Source organism: Arabidopsis lyrata (assembly GCF_000004255.2).
Source record: "Arabidopsis lyrata subsp. lyrata unplaced genomic scaffold ARALYscaffold_143, whole genome shotgun sequence".
Lineage (NCBI taxonomy): Eukaryota > Viridiplantae > Streptophyta > Magnoliopsida > Brassicales > Brassicaceae > Arabidopsis > Arabidopsis lyrata.
Window position 1 is genome coordinate 3,371 of NW_003302449.1, and position 14,024 is coordinate 17,394.

General features: G+C 37.2%; 2 protein-coding genes and 1 long non-coding RNA gene across 4 annotated transcripts; all 3 read right to left on the reverse strand.

Moving 5' to 3' along the window:
- Nucleotides 1-297: 297 nt before the first annotated feature.
- On the reverse strand, nucleotides 298-945 carry LOC110226273. Its single transcript, XR_002330329.1, has 2 exons — nucleotides 732-945; nucleotides 298-656 (listed from the first exon to the last, which is right to left on the reverse strand). It is a non-coding gene; the product is annotated as an uncharacterized LOC110226273 (long non-coding RNA).
- Nucleotides 946-1,367: 422 nt separating this feature from the next.
- On the reverse strand, nucleotides 1,368-3,592 carry LOC110226271. The gene is made up of 2 exons (XM_021017286.1): nucleotides 3,500-3,592; nucleotides 1,368-2,923 (listed from the first exon to the last, which is right to left on the reverse strand). The coding sequence occupies exon 2, from the start codon at nucleotides 2,921-2,923 to the stop codon at nucleotides 2,234-2,236; it is 690 nt and encodes a 229-aa protein (XP_020872945.1). The 5' UTR covers nucleotides 3,500-3,592; the 3' UTR covers nucleotides 1,368-2,233.
- Nucleotides 3,593-9,082: 5,490 nt separating this feature from the next.
- Nucleotides 9,083-11,564, reverse strand: LOC9298884 (WUSCHEL-related homeobox 1). Of its 2 annotated transcripts, none has more exons than XM_021017283.1 (4): nucleotides 11,158-11,564; nucleotides 10,676-11,035; nucleotides 10,489-10,550; nucleotides 9,083-9,746 (listed from the first exon to the last, which is right to left on the reverse strand). In XM_021017283.1, exons 1-4 carry the CDS (start codon nucleotides 11,291-11,293, stop codon nucleotides 9,261-9,263), a joined length of 1,044 nt encoding a protein of 347 aa, XP_020872942.1. In that variant the 5' UTR covers nucleotides 11,294-11,564; the 3' UTR covers nucleotides 9,083-9,260. The 2 variants fall into 2 exon arrangements, with proteins under 2 accessions (XP_020872942.1, XP_002862807.1); XM_002862761.2 differs by having other exon boundaries at nucleotides 10,676-11,038.
- Between the last annotated feature and the right edge of the window lie 2,460 nt (nucleotides 11,565-14,024).

Below are 14,024 nucleotides of genomic sequence, written 5' to 3' on the forward strand. Positions count from 1 at the left end.
ACGTTCGGTTTCGGTTAGTTTGGATATGGTAATAAGAAAACCATTCGGATATCTGAAGATCTTCGGTTCGGTTCGGTTTGGATATCTTTCGGTTCGGTTCGGTTCGGTTATTAAATCGGTTAACCAAAAATTAACCGAAACCGGAATAACCGATTAAAAACCGAAATAACCAAAAATTGACCAGTAACCGACATAGAACTCAAGTAAAAAAACAGACGGATTCACAACTTACAAAGATGCAAATATGGTCCATACTTTCCAGAATGTTAAAACACCTGATTCACAACTTACATAATAAAAAGAAGAACATACTAGTTCTAACTAGTCAAGCAAAAGAGATAAGAGAAAAGTGTCAAAGCACATTAAGCCGAGGCATTAGAGAAAAAGTGTCAAACCACACATTAAGCCGAGATAAGAGAAAAAGTGTCAAACCACACATTAAGCCGAGATAAGAGAAAAAGTGTCAAACCACACATTAAGCCGAGATAAGAGAAAAAGTGTTAAAGCACACACTAAGCCGAGATAAGAGAAAAAAAGAAACAAAGTTGTATCCGGACCAAAGCTTGCCATTCCCATTAAGCCGAGACTGCCGAGTCACGTTGCGTACTCCAAACTCCAAAGCAGCCAACAACTTCAATATGTGACAGTTCCAAACTCTACATAAATAACAAAGTTAACATTCACATTTCAAAATAACAAATGAAACATCATTTACAAAGAACAATATGTACCTTTCTCAAGAGTATCATGCAGCTCAACTTCAGCAAGGAGTTGTTGAATGGTGATTAATCCTTTTTCAGTGAAGTGAATATCATCTTTCAGCCATTGTTCTGTGCACATTAAGACCTCTATCATATAGTGACTCAAACAACTCCTGTGTGGGTCTAGTATTCGACCACTAGTGCTAAAAGCACTCTCGGATGCAACATATGAGACTTGCATAGCCAAGACATCTTTAGCTATCTCTGATAAGATTGGGAATCTTCCAGACCTTCCACCATGACAACACATCAAACTCTGCCCCCATTAGAACATTTGGGTCTGCAACATCTTCCTTCAAATATAACTGTAACTCATTGCTTGCATCCTTGATTCCCTTATCTTTAACCAATTCCTTGTACAATACTCTCATCCTTTTATACTTCAGACTATGATCATCAGCTGCAACTTCCATTTTATCTGACAAATCACCATTAACTTCTTGACCATTATGAGAAGTAGCTGCAGCCATAAAATGCCTTTGAGACTGAAAGAGAGGTCCTTCTCTTTGCCCGGTCAAATTACCAGTGTATTCTTCGAACAGCTGACGCAATACAACCTCTATAGAAGCTGTAAGTTGCTTCGTCACCTCACTGTCTTTCCCATAAAGCTCTACAAAACAAAGATTTGCAAACTGCATTTTGTTCCTAGGATCAAATACACTAGCAACAATCAGAAGCTTATTAATAGTCTTCAAACCATCCCAATATTTGTCAAACTTCTCTCTCATTTCATAGGCTTTGTCACGTACGTCGGCATCATTACTCATACACAATTCAGAGAGATTCATCTCGACTATAACAATCTCATCATAGCACTTGTGAGCACAAACTTTAGTAGATGCAGAAACTTCAAGTGTAGAGTTGTAAAAGATAATCAGGAAGCTTACTAGTCTTTCAATGTTCTCCCAATCAACTGAAGTAGGTGGTCCAACCCTTTCTTCCCCATCTTTGTCAACCTCAAGAAAGTAGTCATTGTAGAGTTTATCTTCAGCTTCCATCTTATCAAATGCTAACCTATACTTGATAGCTCTAGTTAGCATTAGATACGTTGAATTCCACTTAGTCTTTACATCCAAAGGCAAGCTTCCTCTAGTCATCCTACCATTTTCAACACGCAACTCAAATGAATTCCTTCTCTGAGTATTAGACCTCACATATTGGATCCCATTACGGACAGCAGTCACACTAGCCTCCACCTCCTCTAACCCTTCTTTAACTATCAGATTTAGAATGTGAGCAGCACACCGCATGTGCATAAACCTTCCACCTAACACCAACGAGTCATTTCCCAGTAACTTGAATACTTCTTTAAACTTCGTGAGTGCTGAAGTATTGGCTGTGGCATTGTCAACTGTGATGGTGAAGATCCTCTCTATGCCCCATTCAGCCAAACACTCCAGAAGAACAGCTGATATCGTTGCTCCTTTGTGATCACAAACATTCTTAAAACCAATAATAAATTTCCTTAGATTCTAGTTTGAATCAATGAAATGCGCGGTAATGACCATATAACTTGCACCTGTGACGTTAGCTGTCCAAATGTCTGTTGTAAGAGACACCCTCTGCTTAGTAGACTTAAACATCTTCTTCAAAGCTTCTCTCTTCTTAACAAAAAACTCCACGATGTCCCTAGTAGCTGTTCTGCGAGAATGAGGCTCGTAGAGTTTGCACTTCCTACAGAAATGTCTCCAAGCAATACACTCAACAAAGGATAGAGGTAATTGAGCCAATACCAACATCTCATTTGTAGCCTCCCTGTACACCTCTTTAGAAACCTTCCCCAATGTCAGATTACCACTGCCACCATCTTGATCTAAATTCTGTTGCTCCTTTTCATTCCATGCCTTGTATTCTTTGCAAGTACCCAGATGTGTATGCAAATTTGAAGTCCCAAAAGTTGCAAGACAACTCATACGCTTTCCACAGTAGTTACAGTCACACTTTTTTATATCTTTCTCAGTTTTTGTGAAGTGCTCCCACACAGGAGACCTTGAACCCGTTGGTATTTCTGTATTTTTCTTCTGCACCTTTGGTGGTGGCTTGGAGGTAGCTTCATTTGTATTAGTATTCCCTTTTCGTTTGCCTTTGTTGACACTTGCCGGACTCTCCATGTTATTAGCATCCACGTTTGTATCTTGATTAGGAAACGAACTTGAGTCCATCTACAAAGTAACAAAGAGAAGTTAATAACAATCTACTAATTCATTGCTCATGAAAGAGATCACACAAAGTCATGACTCATGAACGTGAGAGAGCAACGTCACTATGACACTACCTATGAATATGACTTTGTGTGTAAAAGCTTATGAATGTAAAAGCATATTATATGAGAGCGCAACGTCATCACTCACCAACATCACTATCAACGAATGTAAAAGCTTGTGTGTGAGATCAGAGAACCAAATGAAACAGAGAAGACAAAAGTCGAAACCAAACGAAATAAACTAAATGAAACAGAGAAGTCAAAATTCATTGAGGCATTTCATCAAACACTTGATAGACCAAAATTGATAAAATCATAAAATCATCATCCCAAAGATTAAAACCAAAAGAACATCTTTAATAGTCACAAAGTTGCACAAAAACAAGACAAAACAAACAGATCTTTAACATAAACTTAGTGCTAAGAACTACAAAGAGCTAAACAACTTATGTGAAATGACAAAGACAGAATAAATCATAAATCCATGGCTAATTAAGAGAGAAAATTCAGAGAAAGAGAGGATTCAAAGCTTTACCTTCGAAGATGACTGAGGCGAAGATTGATATGGAGTTGATGTCTCCAGCTTTAGCTATTTATAATACTAGGGCTACTGTCTTAAAGTCGAAGTCGGGAAAAGAAAACCAAACGTCCTCTATACATATATGATTGAAGTCGGAAAACCCAAACGTCCTCTATACATATATGATATATATATATATATATATATATATATCAAATATATGTATACATATGCTTCGGTTATCTTTTGGTTATCGGTTACTAACCGAAACCGAACTTTGAGACATATAATATCCAACCGGTTATTTTAAGCTATCCAAATCCGAACCGAACCATGTTTTTCGGTTCGGTTCGGTTCGGTTAATCGGTTAGCGGTTTTTTTGCCCAGGCCTACCTGTCATAAGCCTTTGACATGTCAGAGTTTAGAGCCATGAAATTAGCCGTTGTACTTGGATGGGTGTTGAGGCTATGAACAAGCTCATGAGCCACCAAAATATTATCTGTGATGAGCCGCTCCTCAACAAACGCAGACTGGTTCACTGAAACAATGAGAGGTAGAAGGGGCTGCAATCTTTTGACAATCACATTGGAAATGACTTTGTAGAGCACAGAGCAAAGACTTATAGGTCTGAGGTCCTTCATATCATTCGGGTGATGAATTTTTGGAATTAAGCAAAGGTGGGTATAATTCCACTCCTTAGGCATAACCCCATTCTCAAAAAACAGTTGCACTTCTGAGATGACCTGAGCACTAACCGTCTTCCAATATCTTTGGAAGAACAGAGCTGACATCCCATCAAGTCCTGGAGCACTAGAGGCCTTTATAGAGAAAACAGCTTCTTTTATCTCCTCTGCAGACACTTTTTCAATTAAACCTCTATTCATCTCATCTGTCACTTTTGGAATGAAACCCGAGAATCTCTGCTCAAAGGAAACCGGATTGGAAGATTGAAAAAGGTTAAGAAAGTAAGAGGCTGCGACCTCACCCTTTGCTGCCTCAGAGCTTTGCAAAACGCCATTGACATCAAGAAGTTTATCAATCCTCTTTCTTGATCTGTTGTCTTTGACTGTAGCATGGAAGAAATTAGAATTTCTATTTCCACTTCTCATCCATTTTTGTCTCGATTTCTGATGCCAATACAACTCTTCTTCCCTATATGCAAAAGCCAACTCTTTCTTAAGCGTGAAAACAACTTGACGATTAGGCCATACTTCAGATTGAGATTTTTCCAGGGCATCTTCACACTTGTGAATCTTTTCCTGAGAGTTCATATTGTTGTTTCTCTTCCAAGAACTCAACGCTTTCCTACAAGCCTTTAATCTTTCAGACACATTGAAACCCTGGTTTGCATTTCTAGAATTCCAAGCCCACAGGATTGCTTTTTTAACCCCCGGTTTAAACAAAAACCTCTTATCAAACCGAAATTGACCTCTATACGTCTGAGGAGAGGACATCAAATTCACCAAGACCGGTCTGTGATCTGATCCTCTCAAATCCAAAAACACTTGATTTGAGGCTGGGAATTGAGCTATCCACTCCTTGTTACCAAATGCACGATCAAGCCTACATTGTATCCAGTGATCACCTCTCCTTCCTGCCCATGTAAATCTGTTGCCTTGACTGGCCATTTCCTCCATATCACACACAGAAATCATCTCAGCAAAAGGTTTGAAAAAAGAGTCACACCTTCTAGGACCTCCGTTCTTCTCTCCATTGTGTAAAATGGCGTTGAAATCCCCCAACATACACCATCTATCTTTTCTGCTTATTCCAATCCTCATAAGTTTTTCCCAAACATACTTCCTTTTAGCTTCATCTGGATCCCCATAAACACATGACAAATAGAAATTTTTGTCACCAAACTGCACCTGAATATCAATCAGATTCTTATCCATGGAAATCACATCAACCTGAACATTATTTTTGCAGAAAACAGCTAGCCCACCACACTTCCCAATAGGCTCCATTGTCAACACTCTATCATAACCCATCCACACTTGCAAATCCACCAGAACATCTCTACCATGCATAGTCTCCATCAAAAACACTATCTCAGGGAAATATTTTTTACGTATCTCCTTGAGACGGGGAATTGCCAAATCATGAGACCGTCCCAATCCTTGGCAATTCCAACTGAGAAGGCTCATTGGGATTTAGGCAATCCCCCCTTTGGGATCACCTCTTGAGGATTAAGCTTTGAACTTTTTGCAGTGCTTTTTCCCCCATAAACTGCTTTCCTTTTTGAAATCAAACCCTTCTCAACACCTCCAGTAATGACTACGCTCCCCGGCGATAAATTTGGATCCACCGGCTTGGGCTTTCTATTATTTTTTGAAGGTCTTTTTCTGGCCTTACCTGTTTTCACCCCAGTCCCGGAAGAACCAGCCTCATAAAGGCTAGAACCAAACACCGTTGGACTGTTTTGAAAAGGTTGCGCTAAGGCTAGAAAAGAAGGAGAACCATCCATACCCACAGGCCACCTTGGTTCAGATAACCAACTCCTATCATTAATTTCCAAGGCTGCCATCTCCAAGTCTTGTGAAATCTGGCTTGGAGAAAATAAGGCTGCAGGTCCAGAACCAGTCTCAGAGGATAAAGCAGTCTCATAGTTAAAAACATGTCCCTTTCCTTTGCCAACATCAGAATGGAAAATGGGCATAGGCTCTAACCTTAAAATAGACTTATGGGCTAAGGGATCTTTCTCCACCTCTCCCACAGACTGCTTTACCTTATCAATTCTCAGGAGCTTCTCTTCTTCACTTGAGACTCGTAGATACTGTCTCATACCCTCTAACACAATAGGAGCAATACGCGGACGACCAGTGCTTGGATCTATACCCACCTGTTCCTCTCCCAAAACTCCAAAAAGTGGGTCAGACTCCTTAAGGAAAGGAGCTTTTTTAACACTTTCACCCGACCCTCCATCATGTCTAACACTCGTAGCATCTTGTCTCTTCTTAATGAGAAAAGGGCATACATCTTTCTCATGTGTCATTCTCTGGCATTCATAGCATCTTTTTTGTACTCTCTCATACTCAAAGAAAACCGTCGCAGTACCACCCTTTGGTAGATTCACCACTTTTGATCGTCTTAGAGGTCTTGAAACATCGAAGAGGACCTTTACCCTAACAAATTCTTCAATTTGTGGTTTATCTTTATCAAACACAACCTCCTTCACTTGCCCAATCTGATCCCCCAACAAAGTGATAGCTTTATGCGTGTAATAGTTAATGGGAAGATTCCAAATTTGGATCCACAGAGGCGTGAATTGAAGATAATTATCAGGAGGAACTTCAAACCATCTATCCACCACCACAGTCCATTCGTCAAATGTGTGGAGACCTTTCTCGAGCACTTCCTCCAAATCAAAAGCAGAGTTGAAGAAGAATTGAAAACGCTCTTTTGAGAGAGCCACACCACGCACTCTACCAACCTTTTGCCATTTTCGAGGCATGTTTCTGATTAAATTCTTCATTGATTGACATTCCGGGTTTAACAATCTTCCAACCAAACTAAGCTCATTCTCTTTACTTGATGAGTACTCAGGAAGATCCGGCATATCGAGAGGGATATCTTCCTCCTCAAGAGACATGGCCATCATCGCTCAGTCCATTGCCGACGACATAACTCAGTTCACGAAACCTCCAAATTAGCAAACAATTCAACGAAACCCAGCAGATCTGAAAGCCACCGCTTTTAGAAACTCTTTCACCGTACGAAAATCGCAAGAAACCAGAGATCCTTTCAAGATCAAGCCAAAAGAAGAAGAACCCTAGCTCAACTTTTAACGAAAGTGGAAGGAAAGGAGCTAAAAGCTCATAAACAGGATAGAGTCAACTAAAGGGATAATGTTTTAATCCAGTCAAAGCTCTATTCCACACTAATCAAAGACACTAGATGGAAAAGAGAGTCTTAAGCCCAAAAGAGGGAAACTTTTTGATTTTTAAATTACCCATCATCTTATTCTTGCAAAATTATTCAAATCATATTATCCTCTAGCTACTATATATTTTATTGTGATTAATTAAGATTCCACGTTTGCCATAACATCACAATTTCCCTGATCGTCAAGTGATGATATATGAATTCTTATTCGTAGTAATCAAATCTTATATGCGTATAGTAGATACACGTCATTGATGATACGACAATGTATCAAAGGAGCAGACAAAGATTTTTTTATGATCCATGGAAATGACCAAAAGATTATACCGTACGATTACACTTTACCATTAATCTTCGTTACAATTCATGTTTCTTTATTTCCTAACAACAATATCTATTGTTTATACTCCGTTCATAGGATCGTTCGTGTGGTAATCTGTTGACTGTACGCTTACCCATTAATATTTTCTCTTCTTGCTTTTTACTTTTTTCGTATAAAATTGGTTAAAGTGGTGTTTTTGCTTACTTCCATGCTCGGAAGAATCACAAACACACAATCATCATGGAAAAGAAATAAAGCAAATATACAAAGAAGAGGATCATAGGGAATGATAATGCATCAAAATAAGCAGTACAAACAAATAAAATTACCCACGATCTTTCTACTAAAACTATTAATAAAGAAAAAGGTCTCATTGAATCGTACAAAGAGACATAAAAGAATGAATGAATCTTTGGGAAAAGAAAGGAAAGTGTCGGGGCTTCTTCTATGAATAACCTATTCAGTTATTTTTCTTTTCCTTTGTCTTGTCTCTTCTCTACTCTAAAAGTCACTCTTCTTTCCTTTTCTCACGCTCCCACTCTCATATTTTGTCATTTTCCCCATTTAAAATTTATGGTGGCTTGGCTAGCTTTCTTTAAATTCTCATTCGTTAATCAAAAGTGAAGCTTAAATTTAGTTTAAAATGTTGTCAATAAAAATTTAGTTAAAAATGTTGAGTGTTGACAAAAAAATTAGTTAACAATGTTATGCACAAATTTATGTAAATGCAAATACAAACTAAAAATGTTGGTTTATCGAAGAGCTTTTTTTTCCTAAATAATTTTTGTTTTGGTCATAACTTTATCAACGAACTTAATAATTCTTTTGATCATACATTCATACTGGAAATGTTCTGTATGAGTACGTACACATGATGAGAGGACGTTAAATATGAGGAAGATAAATATATATATATATAGGAAGACAATGTATATATAAATAGCAAATGTAAAGGCATATTGTTGGTATGCTAGTGAAAAGAAAACAAAACAAGTCCCAAACCAATACAATTTTCCCACTCTCTTTGTCATTTCAACATCAACCCAATTCTTTTTGTCTCTCGCGCATTTATAACTCATAGAAACAGATCCCCACATTGACACATGCATACATATATACACACACCTACATAGATCATGTGTGTGTAGATATTTTTAGGAATAACGCATGAAATTAAAAGATGATGTAGAGTAATAACGAGAATATCTCATCACCAAAGAACCCAAATAGCCTCATTCACCAACCAAATCAAGCAAGTTTCATGATCCAAACCCTAATTCACCACATCCACACAAATGAAAAACTAATGGGAAAATCACATGTCTTTCTATTTTCTTTTCTTTAAAAATTTGTTTGGTTCATTTTTAACAATTAAAGAAAGTGGTCCAAAGTGCATTTTAAGGCAAACCCTTATGAAATGTTAACATCAACACCATAAAGACACGCCTGCCCTTACTCCTAGACAAAACCCTAATTAACCCCTTTTCACTCTTTCTAACTTGGGTGAATAATTAAACTAATCATCTAATAACACAAAAGGGTGTTTCTCTTGAAAGAATTCAATTATGTTTAGTTCTTCATAGGCAGAAACTCATAGAAACAGTGAATACTATTGATCTCCTTCTCTTTCTCACCATCGCTACAAAACCCTTCTTTTCTCAGTGGAAACAGCTCAAGTGTCTGTTCTTGATGATCCGGTTCACCGTTAGAGCAATCTCGTTCTTGATCTTTATTATCATCACAATTTCGACGACTAGTCTCTGTGTTCGCTGCTTCTCTGGTACGTAGAAATACAGGTGAAATCGTGACCGTATCTTTAGCAGCAGAAACAGTAATGTTGCTATTGGACATGTTGGAGGAAACAGTAGTTGAATTGAGAATGAGGTTACGTTGATGATGATGATGTGGAGAAGGGTAGAAACCAGGTGGCAACTGCATCATCTGCCACGTGGCGTTTATCCCTAAAACGCTTCGTCTCTCGTCTCCTCCACAACGACCATTGCGCTCGACCCGTATGTTCGCTGGCTCCTCCAGATGATGATCATGGGAAGGTTTCTAATTATGCAAAAAACCATTCAAGATTTTTTGAAATTAGTCAATTATTAGCATTGGAAAATGTAAAAATTGGTAACAAAATAAGTCAAAATCTTGGTAAAGCGACAAACTTTATGCTTAAAACAAATTCCAGATAGGGACAGGAGTAAAGGAGAATGAGACCGTTAAAGACCAGGGTCAAAACGGTCTTTTCAAGCATGTGTTGGAGTGAAAAAGCACATAAATTTATGGAAATTCAGCAAAAACAAAAGATGACACAGCTAAAGGATCGATCGTACGTAGCAGCTGTCCCGACAGAAAGGAAAGTCTCTGCAGCTTTTTGGATGAATCCATTAATCTTTTAAAATATGGAGTATATTCAAATAATTAAAACCATAATTATATGCTAAGAATATACTTATTTTTGCATATGCTACAAAAATATACTACTTATTTTGAGTTTCCCGATAAATAACTTTTTGGTCTTTTCCACCGCCTCATCTCTCTGCCTTTGTTGTTTTTCTTGCAAACTTACCCAAACTTCCAAAAAAGAATTCACTTATTCTTAAGAGATTCTATTTGTAATCATATGCTAATTATGTAATCCCTCAACCCTTAATTACACTCCCTTTCATGAGGCCATCAAGTACAGTAGAACACATAATACATATCATCAAATTTATTAATAGTTATAAACAAACATATGCATATGTAGATTTTTCACAAAAAATAATAATATATGTATAGATAGATATGTATATACCTCTGGTTGTGTGTCGCATCCGATCGAACATATCCAGTTCTTGGACTGTTCAACCTTGTAACCTGTAAAATTCATATATAATTTTCAAAATGTCAATTTAGAAATGTAATCAACCTAAAAAAATTATAATACAAAAAAGACTTTAATTTTTAGAAAGGCCCCAAGTTCTGTTTCTATGGTCTCTCACCTGACGGATCTTTCTTGTCGAATCCGTGGTTTGAGACAAGACTTGTTGTTGAAAAGACCGATTCTTCATGACCAGCTTCCATCTGTCGTCGTCGTTTCTGGCGTTCTCGGGCTTTGTGGTTTTGGAACCAATAGAAAACGTTTTTGCCTTCTATCTTCCCGTACCGTCGTAGTTGTGCCGTGATTTGTTGGATGTGGTCGGCAGAAGGAGTTCTAGTTCCTTGTCGGTAAAGCTCTTCAAGAACCCTTAACTGATCTGGCGTCGGATTCCACCGTGAGCTCACCATTACCGGTGGATGTTGAGGTTCTGAGTTTAGCATCATCAGCTCCCTCTTGTTCTGCTCCGCCGTCATCGTCACCACTGCTGTGAAAATCATAATAACAAAGAAATGAGCATTCGACACAAGAGAAAGAGAGACTGGAAAATTTCACCAAAAACAACGAGAGAGAGAGAGAGAGAGAGAGAGAGAGAGAACGAGATACCCATATTAAAGCGGTGGTCGGAGTTGGTGTTTACGGCGGCGGTGGGACAAGATGAGAGGCGTGGGATGAGAGGACGAAGCTTTCTTCCTCCGTTGAAGGAATCTCCGCCCCCTTCGTTGTAACCCATCGTCCACATTTTGGTGTACTTAATTTATATGTATGTTTATAGAGGAGAAGGGAGAGAGAGACAGCGATAGCAAGTAAATATTAGGGTTTTGTTTGTTTTATCGAAATTGAGGAGATGTGAATGATAGGGTTGAAGGAGAAATAGACAAATGGTAGAAAGTGGTTTTGGCTATTTTGGCTTATGGGTTTGGAGAGAGTGATAAAGTTTAGATATCTTTGTAATGTGAATGTGAGAATGGGAGCATGCTAATGGGGTGGTTTTGTGTGTATATATTTATAGAGAGAGATATAGACAGTCTAATAACATATATATATATATATATATTTTTTTTTAAAAATACAAATAATTAACATTTCACACATACGAATAGAAATATATACTTGATTTTATTTCGATTATTTTAAAAATTCTCCACTGGGCTGCAAAATCACAGACGATATGTTTTCATGTCAAAGAAATATAACATTTTTTAGTCCTTCATTAGTAAACGACAGACCTATATACTTTCCCCAAGAAGGAATTTTATCATTTCACATACATTTGTAGGAAGCTACGATTTGTTTGTTTGCACAATACGATTAATGTAACTTGTACATTCATAGGCTTTAATAAGTCGGATGTATCTTTACTTGCATGATAAAAAGCTTTCATGCATGTACAATGTGTACCATTAAAATGCTATTCAAAACGTGGTTAGCCTGCGGATGATGAAAGTATTTAACTACTAGCTATACACATAAAAAGTAGATTCCAAGAAATTACAAACTTTCGTCCCGACCAAATCTATACTTCACAGAATTAGATCCCCCTACCTAAAGCACACGATAAAACTATATATCTACCGTGGCCAAGTAACAAACTACGGTGATGGTTATTGATAAATCACTTTTGTGTAGCGAATTCAATAAATGCAGTGATCAGCTATATATGTAATTTCACTAAGCTAAGGAATGATACCTACAATTTTAGTTTCATAAATTAATGGCTATCACTAGATAGCCCTGTTCTAAAAATCCCCGCCTAGCCCCGATTACTCCCCGCTTAATCGCTAGGCCCACCCTATCCGCCTCGATTAATGACTAATCCCCTAAAAAATCAGTAACCCGATTATTCTCCGCCTAATCCGATTACTTTCCGCCTAATCTTATATACCCCGATTATTTTTTAGATTGCAAGTATAAAAAAACTTTTTATTTTTGTTATTCAATCATTTGAATGGAGAGTTTGTGATGTTTTACAATAACTTGTGTTCAAATTTTAATAAAAATCATAAATTTGTAATAAAAATCATAAATTTTTACAATATTGGATTAATATATTTTAAAAATATTAAAATAACCCTAAAACTAATCCCCGATTAATCCCCGATTTTAATCCGATTTTCCGATTAATCGCTAGGCCCATGCCGAGCGCCCGACTAACGCCTAGCGATTTTTCAAACAAGGCTAGATAGTATAAATGTACAATAAAAGAATAGGAGGTAGGAAGATGAGGTTGACTAGTAAAGAGGAGAGAGGATCGGAGGGGCGTGGAATTCTGGGGGGATATGACATGAATGATATGGGGAGATGCGAAGGAGCTTATAACGACGTGACATTCTCCCATCTCTCCCCATCACTCGTTTTCTTTCATTCTTTTTTTTCCCTCTTTTTTTTTTGTAAAATCCTATATTAGATTGCTATGTTTTTTTTTTTTAACGAAATATGAGATCGATAAATGGGATCCCTAAATAAATATGTATGTGTGTGTGTGTTGTGGCTTTCACTATTATTCTTGTTCTCAACTGCCCCATAGCTTTGTCTCCTTTACACTCTTAACCTCATCTCCTTTTGTCTCTCTAGCTCAAACTTACTTTTCCATAAAACCCTTTTCCTTCTTTCTTCTCTTTGGGATCTTAAATCCCCCTTTTTGTCTTTTCCCAAGCCCTAATCAATCCTTTTGTTTTTTTTTCTCCTTTTTTTTTGGAAAATTTGCAAACAAATATTAATCCCTGAGTTTGGAAGAGATGTACCAAAATGATCGAATTTGCTTTCTATTTGTTCTCATGTTTGTGTGATCAAACTATATATCTCCCCTTATTTGCTTGAGATGTAGCTATGGGATTCAAGGTGGTAGCTATTATATTAGTGACACACATGAACAAAGTGATGATATTAATTTTTATTTGGTGATATATCTTTCAAACTTAATAAATATGAGTTTTTAGAAAAATTCAAGAATTTTTTTTATGAAATCTCATAGGTTTTTTCTTTCTTTCTGTAAAAGTTTAAAATCTCATAGTTTTTGTAGTTACAAAGGATACGTGAATTCGCACGCACTCTGAATCATTACGTTTCTTTTTAACAGAGATATTTTCAAGCTTGATATTTTTCTTTTCACACTTATATTCTATCTATTAGGTAAATTCACAAGATTAAATGAAAGATTATGTATTGATTTTGGGGAAAAAATAATCACAGTGAGTGAAACTTAACTCAAATACAAAATAAATAAATTATTATATGATCATTTAAAAAGAATGCTGGGCTTATATTAATCAGACTTTTGGGCCCAATGAAATCGGATTAGGCCCAAACAAGCTATAAATGAATGCCATATAAAAACGGTTTGAAAGAGAGATACAGAGATCGCTACCAAAGTTATGTTCTTCGTCACTCGCCTGCGACTACGAGCCAGAGAAAATGGCTTCTTATTGTCTAAATCCCTCTCTTTCTCATCTGCCTCCATATTGAAATCTGAT

What these genes read in the sequence shown, in the direction of transcription:
- LOC110226271 (XM_021017286.1), bottom strand. Translation starts at nt 2,923, where the DNA reads ATGGACTCAAGTTCGTTTCCTAATCAAGATACAAACGTGGATGCTAAT.
- LOC9298884 (XM_002862761.2), bottom strand. Translation starts at nt 11,293, where the DNA reads ATGTGGACGATGGGTTACAACGAAGGGGGCGGAGATTCCTTCAACGGA. An exon ending in CGACCACCGCTTTAATATGG is followed by an intron (nt 11,039 to 11,157) that starts GTATCTCGTTCT and finishes TGATTTTCACAG; the next exon opens with CAGTGGTGACGATGACGGCG. An exon ending in GATGCGACACACAACCAGAG is followed by an intron (nt 9,747 to 10,488) that starts GTATATACATAT and finishes TTGCATAATTAG; the next exon opens with AAACCTTCCCATGATCATCA.